General features: G+C 41.8%; 1 protein-coding gene across 2 annotated transcripts; it reads right to left on the bottom strand.

Moving 5' to 3' along the window:
- Positions 1 to 4,903: 4,903 nt before the first annotated feature.
- LOC139374762 (uncharacterized) lies at positions 4,904 to 24,180 on the bottom strand. 2 transcript variants are annotated; one of them, XM_071115893.1, is made up of 8 exons: positions 24,099 to 24,180; positions 17,519 to 17,764; positions 16,507 to 16,637; positions 15,973 to 16,155; positions 11,514 to 11,678; positions 11,028 to 11,139; positions 7,501 to 7,628; positions 4,904 to 5,994 (listed from the first exon to the last, which is right to left on the bottom strand). In XM_071115893.1, exons 2-8 carry the CDS (start codon positions 17,754 to 17,756, stop codon positions 5,107 to 5,109), a joined length of 1,845 nt encoding a protein of 614 aa, XP_070971994.1. In that variant the 5' UTR covers positions 17,757 to 17,764; positions 24,099 to 24,180; the 3' UTR covers positions 4,904 to 5,106. The 2 variants fall into 2 exon arrangements, with proteins under 2 accessions (XP_070971994.1, XP_070971993.1); XM_071115892.1 differs by lacking the exon at positions 24,099 to 24,180 and having other exon boundaries at positions 17,519 to 17,998.

A 24,180-nucleotide genomic window follows, 5' to 3' on the forward strand; every position in this document is an offset into this window, starting at 1 on the left:
TGTTTTCGTTGCAGTGTGGATGCTACCATGATTACGGATAATCCTGAATGAATCTTGAATGAGTGAAAGACGCATCAAATAATCTGAAACAAACAAAACAAAGAGTAAATGCATCCAATAATTTTGCAGAGTCACAAGCTTGATGTAATCATTGAATATGGGACCAAATACTAAACTTGACTACTTCAATACACTTAAGTGAATTTACAATACTTTTGGTCCTCTAAAAAGGGGAGACTATGTACAAAAATAGCTGAAAATTCTAAAGTTATATGGATGAAAATACACACGCTCAAATTAAAGCTGACAGTCTACATATTAACCTCAGTCATTTTCAAATCCAAAGTGCTGGAGTACAGGGCCAAAACGAGTCGCAATGAAAGTCTAAGAACGAAAAGGCAGATTTTGTGTTTATTAAATAAACAAGTGTTAAATACACCATATGAAAACCACACATATGTCTAAACTAAACATCTCCATTAATTTGATAAACAGCAATCATTTTTACATTAAGTGTCTTGGGAAAGTAGTTGAATGGAAGTAATGAAATAGGCATTTGTGAACATCATATAGCCTACACAGTACAAACACAATATGCAACAGACTGTTTAGGCTTATATATCACACAATGTCTTGATGAAATACTCTACCCAGGAATACTCAACACTGAAATCTGTTCCTCTCTTGATTCCAAATGCATCTGTGGTCTTTTCTGATGACAACAATAAAAATGAATCCTTGCCTTTAATGCAGGGTTTGAGCTAAACGTCAGAAGCTATCGAGTGGAATGGTTACTCTGCTGGTGTATCCTGAGGTAGCGCCTCTCTGAAAAGCTAATCCTGCAGTGGGTACAGGTGAATGGCCTCTCTCCCGTGTGGACCTTCAGATGCATTTTCACTTGGTTCTGGTGGGAGAACCTCTTCTCACACTGGGGGCAGATGTAGGGTTGTGGACCTCACAAGTCCTCAACTGGCAGCTTTATTAAATAGTACCCGCAAAACACCAGTCTCAACATCAACAGTGAAGAGGCGACTCCAGGATGCAAGCCCTCTTGACAAGTTACAGTGCCTTCACACCCCTTGACTTTTTCCACATTTTGTTTCTACAGCCTGAATTTGAAATTGATTCAATTTTGATATTTTTTGTCACCGTACGACACACAATACCCCGTAATATCTAAGTGGAATTGTTCTTTGACATTTTTACAAGTTAACAAAAATTTAAAGCTGATATGTAAGTATTCAACCCCTTTGTTATGGTAAGCCTAAATAAGTTCAGGAGTAAAAATGTGCTTAACAAGTCACATAATAAGTTAACATGATTTTTAAATGACTACCTCATCTCTGTACCCCACACATACAGATAATTGTACGGTCCCCCTCAGTCGAGCAGTGAATTTCCAACACAGATTCAACCACAAAGACCAGGGAGGTTTTCCAATGCATCACAAAGAAGGGCAACTATTGGTAGATACAATTAAATGAAAAAAGCAGACATTGAATATCGCTTTGAGCATGGTGAAGTTATTAATTACACTTTGGATGGTGTACACCCAGTTAATACAAAGATACAGGCATCCTTCCGAACTAAGTTGCCGGAGAGGAAGGAAAACACTCAGGGATTTCACCATGAGGCCAAAGGGGACTTTAAAACAGTTACAGGAGGAGAAAACTGTGGATGGATCAACAACATTGTAGTTACTCCACAATACTAACCTAAATGAAAGAGTGAAAAGAAGGAAGCCTGTACAGAACACAAATATTCCAAAACATGCATCCTGTTTGCAACAAGGCACTAAATAATACAGAAAAAAAAATGTGGCAAAGCAATACACTTTTTGTCCTGATTACAAAGTGTTGTGTTATTTTTGGGCAAATCCAATACATTACCGATTACCACTCTCCATATTTTTACGCATAGTGGTGGGTGCATCATGCTATGGTTAAGCTTGTAATTGTTAAGCACAGGAAAAATTGTTAAGCACAGGCAAAATCCAAGAGGAAAACCTGTTATCTGCTATCCACCAGACACTGGGAGATTAATTCACATTTCAGCAGGAGAATAACCTCAAACAGAAGGCCAAATCTACACTGGAGTTGCTTACCAAGAAGACAGTGGATGTCCTGAGTGGCCGAGTTACAGTTTTAGACAGTTGTTACAGTTGTAGACATGAATCTACTTAACTCTATGGCAAGACTTAAATGGTTTCTAGCAATGACAAACCAATTTGACAGAGCTTGAAGAATTGTGTATAATGTATAATGGGCAAATATTGCACAATCCAGGTGTGGAAAGCTCTTAGAGACTTACAGACTCACAGCTGTAATCACTTCCTAAGGTGCTTCTTCAAAGTATTGACTCAGATGTGTGAATACTTATGTAAATTAGATATTTCTGTATTTACATTTTCAATAAATTTGCAAACATTTCTAAAAACATGTTTTCACTTTGTCATTATGGGGGATTGTGTGTAGATGCGTGAGAAAATTCAGCCTGTAACAACAAAATATGGAATAAGTCAAATGGTGTGAATACTTTCTGAAGGCACTGTAGCTGACTTGTTGCTTGCATGCGATTGACTGTGGTCTTGGGGGTGGCAAAAAGCCTGGGGGAACGTGCTCGTTCAGGGCATAGATGCCCCACGAGGACTTATATGCCCCATGAGCTCTTAGCTCAAGGTAAGGGACATTTAGCTTGCTAACATTCTAACTTATAAACTGATAATGAGCTCCAAACACAAATGAAAGCATGACGTTAGTATGAAATGTACCATCCCTTAGTGTAGCAATCACCCCAGCCACACTGTCAATTTATCATCAATGCGTCCACTCCTATATATAGTTTACATGACTACTTTTGTTATGTCGTGGTCATGAAGATGTGATCGACATAACAAGGAAATGATTTATTTATTCACATGTCCTCTCTGGACTTCCGTACAGATTAATGTAATAGTTTGATTAAAACGTAGACATGTTTTCCCTAATAATCTTCTTTACATGACACATCTGATATCACACTACCTGATGGCACTCTGATGAATGCAGAAAATTGCCAATCAAAATAAAACGTTCTACCACAGGACCATGTTATTTTTGGGAAGCATATTTGATTCAGAGTTCGGGACATATAAAGTTTGTAATGTGAAAACATATTGTATGCATAGACTTGACAGAACTAGTAGGAAAATGTGAATGTTGAACACATATCCAGTAAAAATGTTGGATTGCATTATGAAAAGGTTTGACAGCAGTATTAAGCAAATCGACGCAATCGGTCAGGCTTCACTTCACTTCAGCTAAAAAGAGGGAGGTTCTCTCGGCTGTTGCTAACACATGGCAGATCAAATACATAGCTGAAACGCTGATTAAGATGTTTACATGCTCTAATAATATTAAAGATTGCTCAGAAAACCAGATGATTTAATTGGCGTATGCTTAATTCGATTTGGACATTATGCCGATTAAGATAAGCAGTGTGTGTTTACATGATTATTGCATAATCGGCCTACTGCCATAATCGGTTTAATATCGAATTATTACTGTGCATGTCAACGTACTCACTGTCTGGAATTGGCAAGGATGTATCACTAAACATAACTTATTGATGTACTATTTATAGATCGATTGATTATGTTCCATGCGTCATATTGTTTTCAATTAGTAAATAATAGGAAACGCTGCTAATCAATTCTGGTTAGAATATGATAGTCTTTGCAAAATACCTAAATAATCAGTGGAATTACAGCCTACTGTCCAAAAACGGACCAAGACCAAATGATGGTTAACATATGTAAAGTCACACATGCGCAGAGAGAAAGGGGTCGACAGGCCCCACAGCCATGGCCTTCTATAAAACGTACCTCTTGCCATTCCTCTGTATTGGTTTAGAATCTTGACATTTCTGGGAAGGACGCGGTCCCGTTAGTTTCAGCAGCTGTAATTTCCTCCGCAATGCCCTGTTTTCTTTCTGGCTTTGAGTTACTTCCAAACGAAACAGATCTCTGCCACGGCTGCATTCGCTAGCACCTTCATGTTAGAGGCTAGTATGAAAAACCATACAGTTAGCAGCTAGCTAGCGTTACCAACACAACATATATCAACCAAGTCCTGTCTCCAACGCGAATAATGAGGTAAGTATGTGATGCTGTGCAGTTAAATGGTGTTAATAAACGTCTAAATAATATCAAAAAAACGCTTAACGTGGAAAATGTTCCCGGACACTTCACTTTTTCTTCGGTATTACGGCAGTTTGCAAACAATCTTTAGAGGTGCATACCGCAACCTACTGTACAGGGTGGTAAACCATAGAAAAAAAATTGGAAAGAGGGAGAAAAAAAGACATCCATACAAAAACACAAAAATTAGACCCATTGAAAAAACTGTTCTTCGGCATACAGATCACTGACAATCTGAAATATACAGTGTGGTGTTGCACTTCTTCAACCTCATGAGGCTGAAGAAATTTGGCTTGGCCCCAAAGATAAGAGTATCCTGTATCACTGCCTGGTATGGCAATTGCTCTGTCCACAACCGCAGAGCTCTCTAGAGTGTGGTGCAGTTAGCCCCAACGCTTCACCAGTGGCACACTGCCTGCCCTCCAGGACATCTACAGGACCCAATGTCACAGGAAGATCATCAAGGACGCCTATTCACCCCGCTACCATCTAGAAGGTGGCGACAGTACAGGCGCATCAAAGCTGGGACCGAGAGACTGAGAACCAGCTTCTATCTCCAGGCCATACGACTGTTAAATAGTCACCAAAGGTTGTGGTTAAATGAAAAAAGTGTATGTGCACTGTTATTTGAAATAAGGTACTGCTTATTACATTACACATATCTTCTATGATCAGTATCTTTTAAGCTGAGAGCAGACTTTAGGAAGAATATGTTAGCAAAAAGAGTAAAATAATAGGACTTTATTCCATCAATCACCTCAGTAAGGTAAATATTAAACTTTCCTTGTTCTAGCCCAGGTTTACTCCCTCAAACAGTTTACACAAGCCGGTTTCAAATGACCAGTTAAAGGGTATGTGGTTCAATTACCCTCTTAACCCAAAACACTTAACATGATATCTATCCCAGACATACATCTCAAGCCACAGTGCTACGATTTCTCCCGGTTGTGGACACTCCGATGTCTGGTAAGGTTACTCAGGAAGGAGAAGCTCTTGTAGCATAGTTTACACTTGAAGGGCTTCTCCTTGGTGTGAACGGTCTGGTGCTCCCTCAAATAGTGTGCCCTAGCGAAGCGCTTCCCACACGTGGGGCAGGCGTACGGCTTGTCCGCGTCTGTCCTAACGCTCGGCCTCCCACGTTGTGACCCAATGACACCAGAGGAGGTAGAAGCAGAAGTCTTTGAGCTCCCTCCTTGACCTGAAGCCATTGTTTGGGTGTTGTTGGGATTGGGTGCTGTGTTATAGGCTAGGTAACTCTCGTTGTTAACGGCCATCCTGACACTGTCTGTATTCATTGGGTACCCATGAGGCAGCTGAGGAAGGCTAGGCCGAGGTCCATGCCCTCTATGAACCCATTCACCAGGCATTAGACAAGATCCTGGAGAAGACAGACTTCCTGTTTGACTCCTACCAGGGGGGTCTCCCACCACTCTCTGTGAAGGCTGAAGCCCAGGGTGACCTACTCTGTTCATCATGGATACTGTGGTGTTTGTCTCATGAGAACAGGAGGGTCTATCTCTATCAGCCCCAGGTCCTGCTCCATCCCTGCACTGAGACTGTGAGGAGAAGGGTCTGGGCTGCAGACTGGATCCCTGTTTGGGGCCTCTGTCTTTTTGATGACCAACAGGACTTCCACCTGTCCACTGGTTTTGTTCTGTGTGGTGGTGGTTCGGTCCTGGTTCCAACTCGCGAAGGAAGAGTGACGGCTCCTGATCCAGGTTTCTGATCCGGGGCCAGGGTTTGTGACCAGCCACTTCAGAGATCCAGTCTCTCTCGCCAGCAACACCGGATATCAGCAGGTCCTCATGGACTGCAGACTGTAAACACAAAATGTACAGAAGAGCATATAAAAGGTTTATATAAGAATCTCTTTACTGTATACATTATAAAATGTTAACCACAGTCAAGCCAATCTCTAATATTGTGATTCAAATCCCCAATAATAAGGAGTCATTGGTAGTTCATAAAAATTGTCCATATGTGTTGATTCAAGAATTAAGTTTAATGTTTTGTTTCGACAGAGAAGGGAAACTCAGTCCCTACCATGATAAAAAAAAGAACCAAGTCAGTCAGCACAGAGTCAATTTTTTATTTAATTTCAACAAAATTGTAATATTGTGAAGTACAGTATTTATTGCATAAAGTGATACATGTGACTAGAATAACTTTTCTCCCTATGGTAACACTTTATCCTTTGTGTAAATCAGGTACCCTCACTTTGATAAAATGAATTTTACAATTTCAACATTACACACAGCTTCACTACATTAATAAACATGAATTAAGGCAATATCAGTGCCTCATTATAAAACACTGGCATCAAACGGGACAAGGCTGTCACTTTTCATCAGGGAAGCATTTTTCCAGACACCATCACACCAACTATCACCATATCATCTACTCTTCCTCATCACACTCATTTTACCTCATCCAGTTCTGTACTACATTGAAAACCAACAGAATTAACTACAAACTAGCTAATACTACATTACATGGGTTGTGTGCATTTTCTGTTGGTGTATTCTGAGGTAGCTCCTCTCTGAGAATCTCTTCCCGCAGTGCATACAGGAGAACGGCCTCTCTCCTGTGTGGACCATCAGGTGCCTCTTCAGCTGGTGCTGGTGGGAGAACCTCTTCTCACACTGAGGGCAGCTGTATGGTTTCTCCCCTGTGTGGACCCTCTGGTGCCTCTTCAGGTTGGATGAGTCTGAAAAACTGGCCCGGCACAGGTGGCAGCTGAAAGGTTTCTCCCCTGTGTGCATCCTCTGGTGGATCTTCACCTGTTTGGGGAAACTGAAGGCTTTCCCACAGAATGAACACGGGAAGCGCTTCTCTTTGCCACCAGATCTGCTGATAGCATTACTACTACTGTCATTTGTCAATGGGCTTGTGTAGCCATTTAGTGTTGAGGAACTCCCATTGTCTGAGGTCTGGTTTAACATTAGGAGAGTGTGAGGAGGACGAAGGCCAGGGAGGGTCTGTGATGTCGCAGGGTCCATGTTCCAGTTGATAGATCCTATAGAAGGAATGCTGAAGGCAGCACCTTTTAGGGGGTTAACCTGAGGTGCCATCAGTCTCTCTGAATCACAACTATAGGAGCAGGACGGAGCATCACTAGCCGAGTCTGTGTCTATTCTCTCCCGCTGCATACCGACACCTCCCCATCCCTGCAGACCAAATCTACGCCCCGCTCTGGTCTCAGCCAGTCTGTTGTCATGGAGACTAAGTTCGGTTGTTGTTTTGTGTTCGACTGTCTGTTTCTGGTTGTAGTTAACAGTGTTGTTCCCCAGCCCAGAGTTGAAGATGCTGTCCCATCCACTGACCTCCACTATTTCTCCTCTGGTCCTGGCCTGCTCAGTGATGTTGTCCCCCGGGCCCTTGGCTGCACCCATCTGGGTCTGGGATTCCAAGATGGCCGCCCAGTCTCTTCTGTTAGCCTCCAGCCAACCATCTGTAGGAAGAGGTTTCAAAGTAGACTTTACAAACTTGGCAGAGAACTCTATACATGGAGTTTGAGTGAATTATCTGGTGAAGTTCATACAATACAATATGTGTTTTTGTATGTAAACATAAGTTGTATTGATTAAATAGCCAGGTGCATCACTATTTCCATTGAAGTATATCTATTATGTTCTGTATGTGGGTCTTTCTATAAACTATGGTACCAGTGAGGATTTCCTACGCTGGACAACTTTGTGTCATTACATTTAGGTATAAGGGGGGGGACATAGATACACCATAAGACAAAGTATGTGGACACCTGCTCCTCAAACATCTTATTCCAAAATCATGGGCATTAATATGGCGTTGGTCCCCCTTGGCTGCTATAACAGCCTCCACTCTTCTGGGAAGATGCTGGAACATTTCTGCAAGGACTTGCTTCCATTCAGCCACGAGCATTAGTGAGGTCGGGCACTGATGTTGGGCGATTAGGCCTGGCAGCGTTCCAATTCATCCCAAAGGTGTTCGATGGGGTTGAGGTCAAGGCACTGTGCAGGCCAGTCAATTCTTCTTCACCGATCGACAAACCATTTCTGTATGGACCTCGCTTTGTGCACAAGAGTATTGTCATGCTGAAACAGGAAAAGTCCTTCCCCAAACTGTTGCCACAAAGTTGGAAGCACATAATCATCTAGAATGTCATTGTATGCTGTAGCATTTATATTTCCCTTCACTGGAACTAAGGGGCCTAGCCCAAACCATGAAAAACAGCCCCAGACCATTATTCCTCATCCACCAAACTTTACAGTTGGCACTATGCATTGGGGCAGGTAGTGTTCTCCTGGCATCCGCCAAACCCAGATTCATCCATCGGACATCCAGACGGTGAAGCATGATTCATCACTCCAGAGAACGCGTTTCCACTGCTCCAGAATCCAATGGCGGCAATCTTTACACCACTCCAGCCGACGCTTGGCATTGCGCATGGTAATCTTAGGCTTGTGTGCAGCTGCCCGCCATTGAAACTATTTCATGAAGCTCCTGCCGAATAGTTCTTATGTTGCTTCTAGAGGGAGTTTGGATCTCGGTAGTGAGTGTTGCAACCGAGAACATATTTTTACACACTACACGCTTCAGCACTCGACGGTCCTGTTCTGTGAGCTTGTGTGGCCTACAACTTCATGGCTGAGCCGTTGTTGCTCCAAGATGTTTCTACTTCACAATAACAGCACTTTCAGTTGACCAGGGCAGAAATTTGTTGAACTGACTTGTTGGAAAGGTGGCATGCTATGACATTGCCACGTTGAATGTCACGGCTCTTCAGTAAGGCCATTCTACTGCCAATGTTTGTCTATGGAGATTGCATGCCTGTGTGCTCGATTTTATACGGATGTTGATGAAATAGCCAAAGGGTTGTCCAAATACTTTTGTATATATTCAATAAAATTGCTGAGTTGATTTAAAACCTGTTAACCCTTTCATGGTTTGTGTCTTGATGGATTTGTCTGACATAACATTAATTTTCTGTCCTTAAATTTATGGCAGTGTTGCCATTAGATCATACATTAGGCATTAATCAGTTAAATTAGACTAACTTTAACCCTGTAAGAATCCTCGATCTAGCTGTCGGACAGTTTTTTTTTTGTATAGAGATCTCAGAAATACAGTGCAACGATGTAACATTTTGTGTGTCCGTGTGTTACGGGGTGAAAACAGTTTATGGGCACAAATCCCCAAAAAGATTGCAAAATCGAATGCTTCCAACCGAATGAGTCAGTCACCTTGATACTTAAAACCTAAATCGATACTGTCATTAACGTGGTTCTTCAATAATGACATAATGCGCATTTGATGTCGAGCTGTTTAATTATGCTGTGATATTTTCACACATTCATCTGAATTTTTTGAATTACATTCAAGTGATGAACAGCTGTTAGTGATAGCAAATGGGAAAAAAAGGTGTTTGCGAGGAATGTCCAGAATTTGTGTCTCATTTGTTATGCCCATGAAGACAGTTGTGCCTGGATCCACGTTGGATCTTATGTCAACTAGTGAATTGATGTTGATCGGTTGTCATCTGCTTGATTTACAGCAGGGTCTCGTAAGATTTAACATAGAAAGCATCAAGGCAATGAGTTGATGTTTTCATATGTTTTTGTGCCTCAGATTGGACACAGTCTACTGTGCACAATTGTGTAGGATAGACTATTACACTGAGTCTACTGTGCACAATTGTGTAGGATAGACTATTACACTGAGTCTACTGTGCACAATTGTGTAGGATAGACTATTGCGCAACACCCACCCAAGCTATTCCTATGAATTATTCTGGATATAATGACAACACATTACACAGCCTAGTGGGCTTCATTTTCAATTTGATCAATTTTGATTCAATTTGATCTGGTAATGAAATGACATGACAAATACATTTTGGTTTCCATGTTACACCTGTAATTTTAAACAATACAGGGGGCTTGAAGTAGCCTACTTGAACTTTCATTTGGAGCTCAAATTCAAGTACTGGAATTGGCCTACCTTGAAAATAAGATATTTCCTCAATTTGGTGCTTGAAAAGTCCTTGTAATTATTGTAGACAATTTATAAGTCCTCCTGCTCCCTTATAATTATCTGCAATTTCATTTTTGAGAAATGTGGCCACTTTAGTTTGTTTCCCGCTGCTTCAATTGAAGGGTTTTGTGCTACTCTGTTTCTGTAAAACCACGTGTGGTTTATTATGAGGACGACAACATCGAATGTTGGCTTCAACCTGTCTTTCCATACAAATCCTTCCAGTACAAAAATAACCTGGTTTGTGGTGGCTTTCTCATTATAAAAAAACAACTGATGGTGAGTGATGGTGAGTTTGATGCTACCGCTATTCACTGCTTTATGTGTGGCTGCGTCGGCTACAGGAAAATCGCCATGCATGCAACCAATCTATTTAGTCAGGCAACTCCACATTATTCTCATATTTTAGAATGTAATACTAATTTGAATATCAATGCATTGACAAAGCCTACAAAAAAAGTGCTAATGGTTTACTTTTTTGTGGGGGACACTTTTTGGTGGGGGGGGGGGGGGGTCCTATATTAGGCCCTATATTTCCAATGATATAAATTATACAATATTGAGGCCCTTGAAAATTACTAAGTGCCTGAAAAAAAAGTCCCTGAGGGTCCTTGAATTTGACTTTCCAATGTCTGTATGAACCCTTCTTAAAGGATGTATAGTATTGGGCCTATGTTGTTGTATAGGTGGCGTTAATGGACAATTTGCATATATTCCTTTAAGTACACTGTGGAACTGCAAGAAAATCATTATTTTGGTTTCAAACCATTTTTGAAATTTTGATCCCAATTTTGAGCTCATCATTTATAAAAAAGACCCAGATGTATTTCTCCCTTACCTTGCTCCCCCATCTTTAGTCCACTCAGCAGGTCAATGCTCTCTGGTCCGTCTTCTATAGTCTCCTCTTTGACTAGTAGCAGATCAGGCTTCCCATCCTCCATGTCTACTGACTGTAAAAGATACAGAGTGAGAGGATGTTGGATCAAGAAATCTGATATCAGCACCCTGCTATGGAGCATCTTCTGATTGGGCAATGAGGGATTGCTATGAGTACTATGAAAACTTGTTAGTTGATTTGATTGTTTTACATGGTTTTAAATTCAAAGGCATGTTCCCACACTTAAGACAACATTTATCAAGAGCTGGGCCCGTATCCACAAAAAGTCTCAGAGTAGGAGTGCTGATCTTTCCATATAATCCTATTCATTATGATCTAAAAGGCTAAACTGATCCTAGATCAGCACTCCTACTCGAGAGGCTTTGTGGATAGAGGCACTGAACTATACTATAATACCATTCAGACAGTAGTTCACACTGGGCTCACCTCAGTGAGGCTGTGTGTGGTCCTGTGTTGCTCAGCTGGTTCCTCTGCCGGTTCAGGAGGAGGTGTAGTCTGGTTGTCCTCCATGACCATGTTCCCCTCAGGGTTCCCCAGACCCTCCTCACACCCCTCCTCCTTCACCAGCAGCACCTCTGGACCCTCCTCCTCCTGGAAGAGAGAGGTGATACAGATTACACAGACGTACACTCCCTCGGGTACATACACAAAGATAATAAACACACTTTCAACATGGATGGGCCATACTTGCTAACATTATAAACAGTTTCTCAGTCTTAAAATGTGCATCAGCCAATTAAAATGGTTGATTTACTTGCACATGATAAAAGCTACACAACTGCTCCTCGGGCGCCGATGACGCGGATGTTGTTTAAGGCAGCCCCCTGCCCCTCTCTGATTCAGAGGGGTTGGGTTGAATGCATTTAGTTGTACAACTGACTAGGTATCCACCCTTTTCTCTTTTACATTCTAGCTGGTTCGATCAGATAACCTGGCACATGTTATCCTTACGCTAATCTCACAAGGTGGCAGTGATTATTTCCTGCAACAAATTCCACATCATCCTATCAAAGACCTTAGACTTTTTATCCACAAACCAATGGTATTAATTAAAATAGGTACATTTGGCCACCAGAGGGATTATTTTAAAACCTACAAATTCAAGGTTATTTTGTTCCGCTATGTCTAGGTCTGTAAAGTGTTGTGTCCCAATATTGCATGATGATGCATCCTTGACTAGGCTACTACCTCCCATATATGACCAAAAGGTTTTTGCCTATCCGTTTCACATATATTAATGTGCATAGCACTAAAGATGTAGGAGGATTATACAACAAGTTATATTCGCGTAGATCGTAATTTTTTTGGGGGGGGAAGATGCTCGTGGTCTTGTCAAATTGCTGTAATTTCCTCGACTGCCATCACTAAATGGTGGCGTGATAAACCCAGAGACGGAGAGAGATGACGGCCGTGAGCTTCGATCCCCCTTGGGAGAAAGTTTTTATTAGAGGAAAAAAACTCTCCACTGTTGGTGGAGAGTGTATTGGTTATAAAGTGTATTGGTTATAAAGCACTGTGTATGCGGATAAAATAAGTCTCAATGAAAGTCTTAAAATAAAGTCCCATTTTGTGTTTATTAAAACGTTAATACACAACATGATAACCACACAACGTCTCAACTAAAAATCTGCATGAACCTGATGAACTGAATTAAAAAAGTATCTGGTGAAAAAAAAAATTGGTAGTTGAATGGAAGTAATGAAATAGGCTTTTTTTAACATCATAGCCTACACAGTACAAACACAATGTGTAAAATACTTTTTTGGCGTATACAGTTCCAGTCAAAAGTTTGGACACCTACTCATTCAAGGGTTTTTTCTTTATTTGTACTATTTTCTACATTGTAGAATAATAGAAGACATCACAACTATGAAATAACCCAAAAAGTTTTAAACAAATCAAAATATATTTTAGATTCTTCAAAGTAGCAACCTCTTCACACACTCTTGACATTGTCTCAATCAGCTTCATGAGGTAGTCACCTGGAATGCATTTCAATTAATGAGTTGATTTGTGGAATTTCCTTTCTTCTTAATGAGTTTGAGCCAGTCAGATGTGTTGTGACAAGGTAGTGGTGTTATACAGAAGATAGCCCTATTTGGTAAAAGACCAAGTGCATATTATGGCATGAACAACTCAAATAAGCAAAAAGAAACGACAGTCCATCATTACTTTTAAGACAAAGGTCAGTCAATCCGTAAAACTTTTAAAGTTCCTTCACGTGCAGTTGCAAAAACCATCAAGTGCCATCATGAAACTGGCTCTCATGAGGACCGCCACAGGAATAGAAGACCCAGAGTCTCCTCTGCTGCAGAGGATAAGTTCATTAGAGTTACCAGCCTCAGAAATTGCAGCCCAAATAAATGCTTCACAGAGTTCAAGTAACAGACGCATCTCAACATCAATTGTTCAGAGGAGACTGTGAATCAGGCCTTCGTGGTCGAATTGCTGCAAAGAAACCAATGCTAAAGGACACCAATAAGAAGAAGACTTGCTTGGGCCAAGAAACACGAGAATGGACATTAGACCGTTGGAAATCCTTCTTTTGGTCTGATGAGTCCAAATGTGAGATTTTTGGTTCCAACCGCCGTGTCTGTGAGACGCAGAGTAGGTGAATGGATGATTTTTGCATGTGTGGTTCCCACCGTGAAGCATGGAGTAGTAGATGTGATGGTGCTTTGCTGGTGACACTGTCTGATTTATTTAGAATTCAAGGCACAATTAACCAGTATGGCTACCACAGCATTCTGCAGCGATACGCCACCCCATCTGGTTTGTGCTTAGTGGGACTATCATTTGTTTTTCAACAAGACAATGACCCAAAATACACCTACAGGCTGTGTAAGAGCTATTTGACCAAGGAGAGTGATGGAGTGCTGCATCAGATGTCCTGGCTGCTACAATCACCTGACCTCAACTCAGTTGAGTTGGTTTGGGATGAGTTGGACCGCATAGTGAATGAAAAGTAGCCAACAAGTGCTCAGCAAATGTGGGGACTCCTTCAAGACCGTTGGAAACGCATTCCTCATGAAGCTGGTTGAGAGAATGCCAAGAGTGTGCAAAGTTGTCGTCAAGGCAATTTTTTAAAACATTTTTAATTTAACTAGAAAAGTCAGTTAATAAAAAATTCTTATTTACAATGACTGCCTACTCCGACCAAACCCGGACCAATTGTGCGCTGCCCTATGGGACTCCCAATCCCAGCCAGATGTGATACAGCCTGGCCTCGAACCAGGGACTGCAGTGACACCTCTTGCACTGAGATGCAATGCCTTAGACCGCTGCACCACTCAGGACAGACGGAGTCCACAAATTCACTTTTTTGAAATGCATTCCATTTCATGAAACTGGTTGAAAATGGCAAGACTGTGCAAAGTTGTCATCAAGGCAAAGGGTGACCAATTTGAAGATTCTCAAATATATTTAGATTTGTATAACACTTTTCTGGTTACTACATGATTCCTTGTGTGTAATTTCATAGTTTTGATGTCTTCACTATCAAGTATTTATATTATTTTACTTGTATATTAATTATATTAATTGTTCCGGTCAATATTGCTCAAATTCAGTACTTTTGATTGGGAATAATTGATGGACAGCAATATTCAAACATTGTCTCAGATTTAAGTCAGGATCACTCAACACCTCTTGGAAAGTCATTCTGGTGTGTATTTGGCATTAGAATGTGTGTAATGTGTGAAGAATACAACTATTCCAGGATTAGGTGTTGCCACCACAATACTTTAACTTTCTAAGTCCAATTTAATCCCCTTTAGACTTAATTTTAAGGAAGAAAAATGTGAAGACTGTGCAAGGTATGTGTAGACTTTCACTAGGCACTGTATATCACACAATGTATAGATGCAATATTCTACACTGAAATCTGTTACTCCAAATGCATTGGTGGATATGTTTTGCCGACAACAAAGAATTCATCTTTGTCTTTAATGCAGGGTTTGATCTAAACCTCAGAAGCTATCGAGCAGAATGGTTACTTTCTATGTTATAGACTGGAATGTATTTTTCTGCTGGTGTATCCTGAGAGAGCTCCTCTTTGAGAACTTCTTCCCGCAGTGCTTACAGGCGAACGGCCTTTCTCCTGTGTGGACCTTCAGGTGCCTCTTCTGCTGGTGCTGGTGGGAGAACCTCTTCTCACACTGGATGCAGCTGATGGGTTTCACCCCTGTGTGGACCCTCTGGTAGATCTCCACCCAATGAAGGCAGCTAAAGCCTTTGTTACAGAACATGCAGAGGAACCGTTTCTCTTTACTACCCCCTGATGTTGCGCGACCTCCCTGAGCCTGGGCTCTAGCCCTGTCATTTAAGTTCAAAACCTGATTGAAAAGGACACGGCCGTGTGAATCGGAAAGTGCCATCGACATGAACACTGTATCGCAATCCCTGAACGCATGTACAGGGGAGTGGGTCGTGGCATTTGGATTTGTCTCAAAGCTTCCCCTGTAAATATTTGCAGAGTGTCTGTCTCCTAGGTGACTATCTGCATTCCATGTGGGAGGAGAGCCACCCTCCACTTTCAAAGTCATCTCATCTACCAAAGACTACAACCTCCCCTTTCTTATCTAGGCACCCTTCAGAGTATACAATACTATTGTACCGGTTCCATTCCCCTCTAGACAGATCATTCTGTGTGTCTAAACCCCACGGGCATGTTGCCAGGGTCCATCTCTGTAGTGTAAGAAGAGATCATCAACACAAGTGTCTAACGCCTCACCATCTCCAAGGGAATGAACCGTCCTCTGGCTCTGGTAAAATACTGGTAAATACTCTGAGCTGGGAACAGGACAGCCTAGTGGCAACAGACTCGGTCTTTATGGGTCTGATCTGTGGTCTCTGACTTAAGGACGGCATTCCACGTTCCACTGACCTCCGTGGTGCTGTGCCGTGTCTTGGCCTGGGGCGCCATGGCGGTGGATAGGTCCTCTGTGGCTACAGGGGGCGCCACTCCAGACGCTGCTCCAGTCTGGATGTCTCTGCTGTGTCGTGGGTCCTCCTCTCCTCCAGTCCTCTCCTGCTTGACCCCAGGACCTGCATCCTCTGTGTCTGCAGACTGACACAAGAAGAAAGGAGGTTATTACCAGGAATGGGGGAGGTTATTTGAATATCTGAAAGGAGGTTAGTATTCAAAATACTTACAACAGTATTAATTTGGGAAGAAAAAAAATCATAGGTCTATTTTAACTATGAAAAGGCTTTGTCTCAATTAAATACAATTATAATTGTTTGAATAGTGAAAATATTTAAAATGCCCATCCCCAGTTATTGCCGATACATGAGTAGAATTGGATAACAATGTAATTTTGAAGTCTCACAGATAAATGAAGATGTAAGCAAGTGAACAGCTGAGGGGAGCCTTCCTGAAATAAACTGGACACATTTGATGTAATACTATTACACTAACCTCTATCACGATAACATGCTGGGTTGAGGTTCCACTCCCCTCATCAACAGTGATTGGTTGGTCATCTCCCCATGTATTATGTCCCGCTGGCTTCACAATGCTTCTGTAGCCTTCAGTGAGATGTCCTTCACCTGAGAGAGTGATTGGGCAAAAGAGGTGGTTAGGTTAGCTACTGTCAGTGCTATATTGTACACTATTGACAGTTTTGTCACTGTCTAGAATGTTTTCATTTAGTTTTCATTTAGTAAAAAATAGGAAATGCAGTAAATCAAGAATCAGATAAGAGACGAATAGGTTCGAACAGGTTCGAATATGATCATGTGTCTTTGCTCAAGATAGCTAATTAATAGGGGGAATTATTGCTTATTATTCAAAAACTGACCAATACATAATTCTGGCTAACACATCTGAACACGTGCAGAGGGTAGCCAGCAGATCCTATCTGCTTGTTTACAGCTGCACTAGGATGACAGACTTCCTGTGTAGATTAAGACATGTGGAGCCAGAGTGAGATATGGTTTAGAAAATGTACTTCAATTGAGTAGTGCTTTGGACACTCTTGTCCCATTGTTACAAAGAGAATATTGAAGAGTGCTAGTTAAGTAAACTGCCATGTTTGTCCTCATGCTAGCTAACAGTAGCCATTATGGAATGGCGTTGAACAACAAAGGAGCTGATTGGCTGACACTGCCATTCCCAAAATGGCCGCTGTTGCTTCTGCTACCTAGCATAATAATGAACAGTCCAGTTTTCCAGAAAAACTAGCAGTCTTTCAATTCTCTCAGTGTAACAATTGGGATAATTGGACAATTCAGAATACAAAGCATGTTTTAATCCCTGGATTGAGGTATGCTTTCTGAGCCATGTCTCGCCCCGGTTCTGTTTTAATCTACTCAGAAAATATGGCTGACCTAGACCTAGTGCAGCTGCAAGCAAGCTGGTCGGATCTGCTGGCTAATGCAGAGAGTAATGCGGCTACAGGCATGAACGGGCGGTATTTTGCCAAATGTACCTCTTGCTATTCTGTATCGGTCGACGACTTTGACACTACTGGGACGACTGGCGAGGACACGCTCTCGTATTGTCCTCTCTGCGCGCTCCCGTGCTACCTTCAGTTCCAGTAGCTGTAGTTTCCTCCGCAATCCCCTGTTTTCTTTCTGGCTTTGAGTTATTTCCAAACGAAACACTGCATAGTCGTCGTCTACGAGTTTACAGATCTCTGCCACAGCTGCATTCGCTAGCACCTCCATGACGGAGGCTATTTGAGTGTGAAAAACCATACAATTAATGTTAGCCATTATTGTTAGCAGCTAGCAAGCATTTCTTAGATAACATAAATCAACCAAGTCCCGTCTCCAACGCGAATTAAAGACTACCTGAGGTTAGTATGTGTTACTGTCCAGTTAAATGAGTCATATTGTGAGTTCAATGATGTTAATAAACATCTCAATAACCCATACAAATTCAAAAGAGGAAATTGTTCTAGGTAACTGGTCACTTCCGTTAACTTCTTTGATATGACGGTTCGCAAACAACTGTTAGAGGTGCATGCCGCCACCTACTGTATGGGTGGTAAACTACGGGTTGAAAACGACATTATACAAAGTAAAAAATAAAACTCCCCCTCCTTCAGTCACATTCCAATTTAAATCACATCCCGACACAGGCTCAGGAGTCTGTTAGGGCAGTATCTTCGTTGATAGGGTTACTTGTACTGCCTCTTCTGTCAAATCACTGAGCCCCCCAAAAAACGTTCAGCTGCACTTAAAATGATGCCAATTTAGTCTGATTTCTTCTTCGTTTGTGCTGTGCAGTTGATGACCATTGCAATAAATGCTACAAAGCACACATTTTTACACACACATTCACTGATGTAGGCTCTACTACCATTGCATCTACAGCTCTATTCGTTCCTTCAACTCTTCTCACCACCTCCAGGTAGGACACATGCTGGACAGTCCAATTCTATCAATTCTATCTAACAGGGCAATCCAGTCCAATTCAATCTAACAGGGCAATCCGGGTGCATGTTTGCCACCTTAATTGCAGCATCTAACCTCCACTAGCATTCGATACTCTTCCTGTCTGCAAACACTTGACACCTTAACAAATATTTAGCATGTAGGCTCTTAAAGGGTATCCCACATAGCCCAACTTTACATGAGGGAGAGATTGTGGATTAAGTGTATTTCTTCATTAAATCGACCATACGGGTCAGTCAACCTGCTCCAATAACTACCTACTTCCTCAGGTATTAAATCTGTACACACTTTATGCGCCATCCCAGATATAATCCTGTTGATAGGCGCTCTGCTTTGAAGATCCATACACAAAACATTCCACTCATATCTTCTTAAGACACAATGCACACCTCTTGTACTCCGCAGACACACACAAAAATCCAAATAAACCCACTTCTTGTGACTCTGACGCCACTTCACCCAACACATTCCATGACATCTATCGAGACTATCGAGGATTTCCAAAACACTCACTCAGACTAAAGACGAGTCTAAGGGTTTCCACAACAACTTTACTTCTGTTGTTTCCTTCCTTTTTCGCCACTGAAACCCACTCATTCTCACTGTCATCTTCACTCGCCAGCAGTTTCAAACAAAATATCAGTTTCTGCTATGTTCCTCACCTCATGGCTATCCATACTCGGACCACTTGTGTTTACACTGAACAGAAAGGATTTATACAGTGCCTTGCGAAAGTATTCGGCCCCCTTGAACTTTGCGACCTTTTGCCACATTTCAGGCTTCAAACAAAGATATAAAACTGTATTTTTTTGTGAAGAATCAACAACAAGTGGGACACAATCATGAAGTGGATGACATTTATTGGATATTTCAAACTTTTTTAACAAATCAAAAACTGAAAAATTGGGCGTGCAAAATTATTCAGCCCCTTTACTTTCAGTGCAGCAAACTCTCTCCAGAAGTTCAGTGAGGATCTCTGAATGATCCAATGTTGACCTAAATGACTAATGATGATAAATACAATCCACCTGTGTGTAATCAAGTCTCCGTATAAATGCACCTGCACTGTGATAGTCTCAGAGGTCCGTTAAAAGCGCAGAGAGCATCATGAAGAACAAGGAACACACCAGGCAGGTCCGAGATACTGTTGTGAAGAAGTTTAAAGCCGGATTTGGATACAAAAAGATTTCCCAAGTTTTAAACATCCCAAGGAGCACTGTGCAAGCGATAATATTGAAATGGAAGGAGTATCAGACCACTGCAAATCTACTAAGACCTGGCCGTCCCTCTAAACTTTCAGCTCATACAAGGAGAAGACTGATCAGAGATGCAGCCAAGAGGCCCATGATCACTCTGGATGAACTGCAGAGATCTACAGCTGAGGTGGGAGACTCTGTCCATAGGACAACAATCAGTCGTATATTGCACAAATCTGGCCTTTATGGAAGAGTGGCAAGAAGAAAGCCATTTCTTAAAGATATCCATAAAAAGTGTTGTTTAAAGTTTGCCACAAGCCACCTGGGAGACACACCAAACATGTGGAAGAAGGTGCTCTGGTCAGATGAAACCAAAATTGAACTTTTTGGCAACAATGCAAAACGTTATGTTTGGCGTAAAAGCAACACAGCTCATCACTCTGAACACACCATCCCCACTGTCAAACATGGTGGTGGCAGCATCATGGTTTGGGCCTGCTTTTCTTCAGCAGGGACAGGGAAGATGGTTAAAATTGATGGGAAGATGGATGGAGCCAAATACAGGACCATTCTGGAAGAAAACCTGATGGAGTCTGCAAAAGACCTGAGACTGGGACGGAGATTTGTCTTCCAACAAGACAATGATCCAAAACATAAAGCAAAATCTACAATGGAATGGTTCAAAAATAAACATATCCAGGTGTTAGAATGGCCAAGTCAAAGTCCAGACCTGAATCCAATCGAGAATCTGTGGAAAGAACTGAAAACTGCTGTTCACAAATGCTCTCCATCCAACCTCACTGAGCTCGAGCTGTTTTGCAAGGAGGAATGGGAAAAAATGTCAGTCTCTCGATGTGCAAAACTGATAGAGACATACCCCAAGCGACTTACAGCTGTAATCGCAGCAAAAGGTGGCGCTACAAAGTATTAACTTAAGGGGGCTGAATAATTTTGCACGCCCAATTTTTCAGTTTTTGATTTGTTAAAAAAGTTTGAAATATCCAATAAATGTCGTTCCACTTCATGATTGTGTCCCACTTGTTGTTGATTCTTCACAAAAAAATACAGTTTTATATCTTTATGTTTGAAGCCTGAAATGTGGCAAAAGGTCGCAAAGTTCAAGGGGGCCGAATACTTTCGCAAGGCACTGTATTAAAGATGAGACCCTGAAGGAAAAGACAGACCTCCCAATAGACTCCCACCAGAGGGGTCTCCCACTACTCTCTGTGAAGGCTGAAGCCCAGGGTGCCCTGTTCTGTTAATTATTGATAATGTGGTGTTTTTATCATAGGAACAGGAGGGTCTATCCCTATCAGCCCCAGGTCCTGCTCCATCCCTGCACTGAGACTGTGGAGAGAAGTGTTTGGGCTGCAGACTGGATCCCTGACTGGAGCCTCTGTCTCTCTGATGACCACCAGGACTGAGGTTGTTCAGTCCACTTGTCCACTGGTTGTGTTGTTGTGGTGGTGGAGTCTCTTTTTTTATGGTGGTTTTGAAGCAGTGGCTTCTTCCTTGCTGAGCGGCCTTTCAGGTTATGTCGATATAGGACTCGTTTTACTGTGGATATAGATACTTTTGTACCTGTTTCCTCCAGCATCTTCACAGGGTCCTTTGATGTTCTGGGATTGATTTGTACTTTTCGCACCAAAGTATGTTCATCTGTAGGAGACAGAACATGTCTCCTTCCTGAGCGGTATGACGGTTCTGTGGTCCCATGGTGTTTATACTTGCGTACTATTGTTTGTACAGATGAACATGGTACCTTCAGGCGTTTGGAAATTTCTCCCAAGGATGAACCAGACTTGTGGAGGTCTACAAATTTGGGCTGATTTCTTTTGATTTTCCCATGATGTCAAGGAAAGAGGCACTGAGTTTGAAGATAGGCCTTAAAATACATCCACAGGTACACCTCAAATTTACTCAAATGATGTCAATTTTCCTATTAGAAGCTTCTAAAGCCATTACATAATTTTCTGGAATCTTCCAAGCTGTTTAAAGGCACAGTCAACTTAGTGTATGTAAACTTCTGACCCACCGGAATTGTGATAAAGGGAATTATAAGTGAAATAATCTGTCTGTAAACAATTGTTGGAAAAATCACTTGTGTCATGCACAAAGCAGATGTCCTAACCGACTTGCCAAAACTATAAAAATAAAAATAAATTTGTAGAGTGGTTGAAAAACTATATTTAATGACTCTAACCTCGGTGTATGTAAACTTCTGACTTCAACTGTACACAAAACAGTTACAAGAGACATAACTATGTTTTTTCTTACAGTTGTCTAATGTTATTTTTTCATCGTCATTGCAAACATGGGCTAAACAGGAGGCAGAAAACTGGCTATATGGCAGCATAACTATAAAGATTATATCATCACACAAAACGCTAATTGTTTTGTCCCAATGTGTAGACCGTCTGTCTTGTTTGAGACTATTGTTACAGCAATATCAGTCACACCAGACAGAGAAGGTTGTAGCCTTCATACATATTTTTGGAACTTTCATTAAAATCGCAGCTGTTCAGACATATGAGGCAGAGACATCGGCTATATCATCATATCGATCAAATTGCTTTTGGGTTCAGAAGAGGGTGAGTAAATGGAGAAACTTGAACATGCATAAATAACACAAGTGCAGAATGCGATTTGGATCCATAGATTTGAGGAAGAGGGGATGACAACTCTATTCGTAGCCTTTCTGTACATTTGGTACCCTCGCTTTGATAACATTTATTTGAGAATACTTTGGAAAAGGTTCAACATTACACAGGCACTAGAAAACAATTAAGGCACTATCATTTCCACATTATAAAACACAGACATCAAACAGGACAAGGTTGTCACTTTATCAGAGAAGCATTTTTACAGACGCCATTACACCAACCCTGCCTCATCATACTCATTCTTTCCTAAGTTCACCTCATCCAGTTCCCTACTAAATCCAAAACCAACATAATTCACTACAAACTAAGTAACTAGGACTACATTACATGTCACAATACTCTATACATGGGCATTTTCTGCGGGTCATTCCTGAGATAGCTCCTCTCTGAGAAACTCATTGCGTACAGGCGAGCGGCCTCTCTCCCGTGTGGACCTTCAAGTAACATCTTCAGATGATGCTGGTGGAAGAACCTTTTGTCACACTGGGGGCAGCTAATAGATTTATCCCGTGTGGACCCTCTGGTGCCTCTTTAGGTGACAAGCATTGGCAAAGCGCATCTGACACTGGGTACAGCCAAAAGTGTACAACCACCGTGTGCATCCTCTTGTGGATCTCAACCTGTTTGGGGAAACGCTTATCTTTGCCATTAGATCTGCTGATAGCATTACTACTACTGTCATTTGTCAATGGGCTTGTGTAGCCATTTAGTGTTGAGGGACTGACATTGTCTGAGGTCTGGTTTAACATAAGGAGAGGAGGACAAAGGTCAGGCAGTGTTTGTGTTGTTGCAGGGTCCATGTTCCAGTTGATAGATCCTATAGAAGGCAGGCTGAAGGCAGCACCTGTTAGGGGGTTAGGGGGTTAACCTGAGGCGTCAGTCTCTCTGAATCACAACTATAGCAGCAGGACGGAGCATCGCTAGTCAAGTCTGTGTGTGTTCTCTCCCGCCGCATATGGACACCTCCCCGTAGACCAAATCTACACCTTGCCCTCGTCTCTGCAAGTCTGTTGTCATGGAGACTAAGTTTGTTTGTTGTTCTGTGTTCGACTGTCTGTTTCTGATTGTGGTTATGAAGGGGTTAGGGTCCCAAAGACCCTCCCCATTATTGATTAAGGGGACCTTAAAAGTCATATGTTTTGCTGCAGGCCTTATAAGATACTGTTATGTGCCTAAAACTCTGTGGTTAAGCCCTAGCTGTTGTAAGAGTGTGCTTGCAGGCTAGGTCTGAGTCAGACCGAAACTAGATAAAGAGAAGTAACCACTGTCTGGTTTTGACATTTTGATCTTGTGTGACAGTGGACAATGCTAATGAATTCAGAGAAGCTAGTGTACCAGACCCACTCTAACCTGATTCAATAAGCAATTGACCAGACACACTCTAACCTGATTCAATAAGCAATTGACCAGACACACTCTAACCTGATTCAATAAGCAACTGACCAGACACACTCTATTGCTGTATACATACATTGACGTAGGTGATCATACAACCAGGGAGTGATCACATGTATAGAATCAGCTGCGCCCTTAGGTGGGATGCAGAACTTACTCTGAAACACACATGCTGTGTTTCCATTGTCAACTTCTGTCTGAAATTGCATTAATAAAGGTTTGATTGATTTACTCAAAGAAGATATTGTCTGACTGCTGATTTCACCAATAAGCCAATGATTGACAAGGAACCTACCCCAACAGTTAACAGTGTTGTTCCCCAGCCCAGAGTTGAAGACACTGTCCCATCCACTGACCTCCACTATGTCGCCGCTGGTCCTGGCCCGCTCAGTGATGTCCTCTCCATCTATGGGAATCCAAGACGGCCGCCCAGTGTCC

This window comes from Oncorhynchus clarkii, chromosome 19 (assembly GCF_045791955.1).
Source record: "Oncorhynchus clarkii lewisi isolate Uvic-CL-2024 chromosome 19, UVic_Ocla_1.0, whole genome shotgun sequence".
Classification (NCBI taxonomy): Eukaryota; Metazoa; Chordata; class Actinopteri; order Salmoniformes; family Salmonidae; genus Oncorhynchus; species Oncorhynchus clarkii.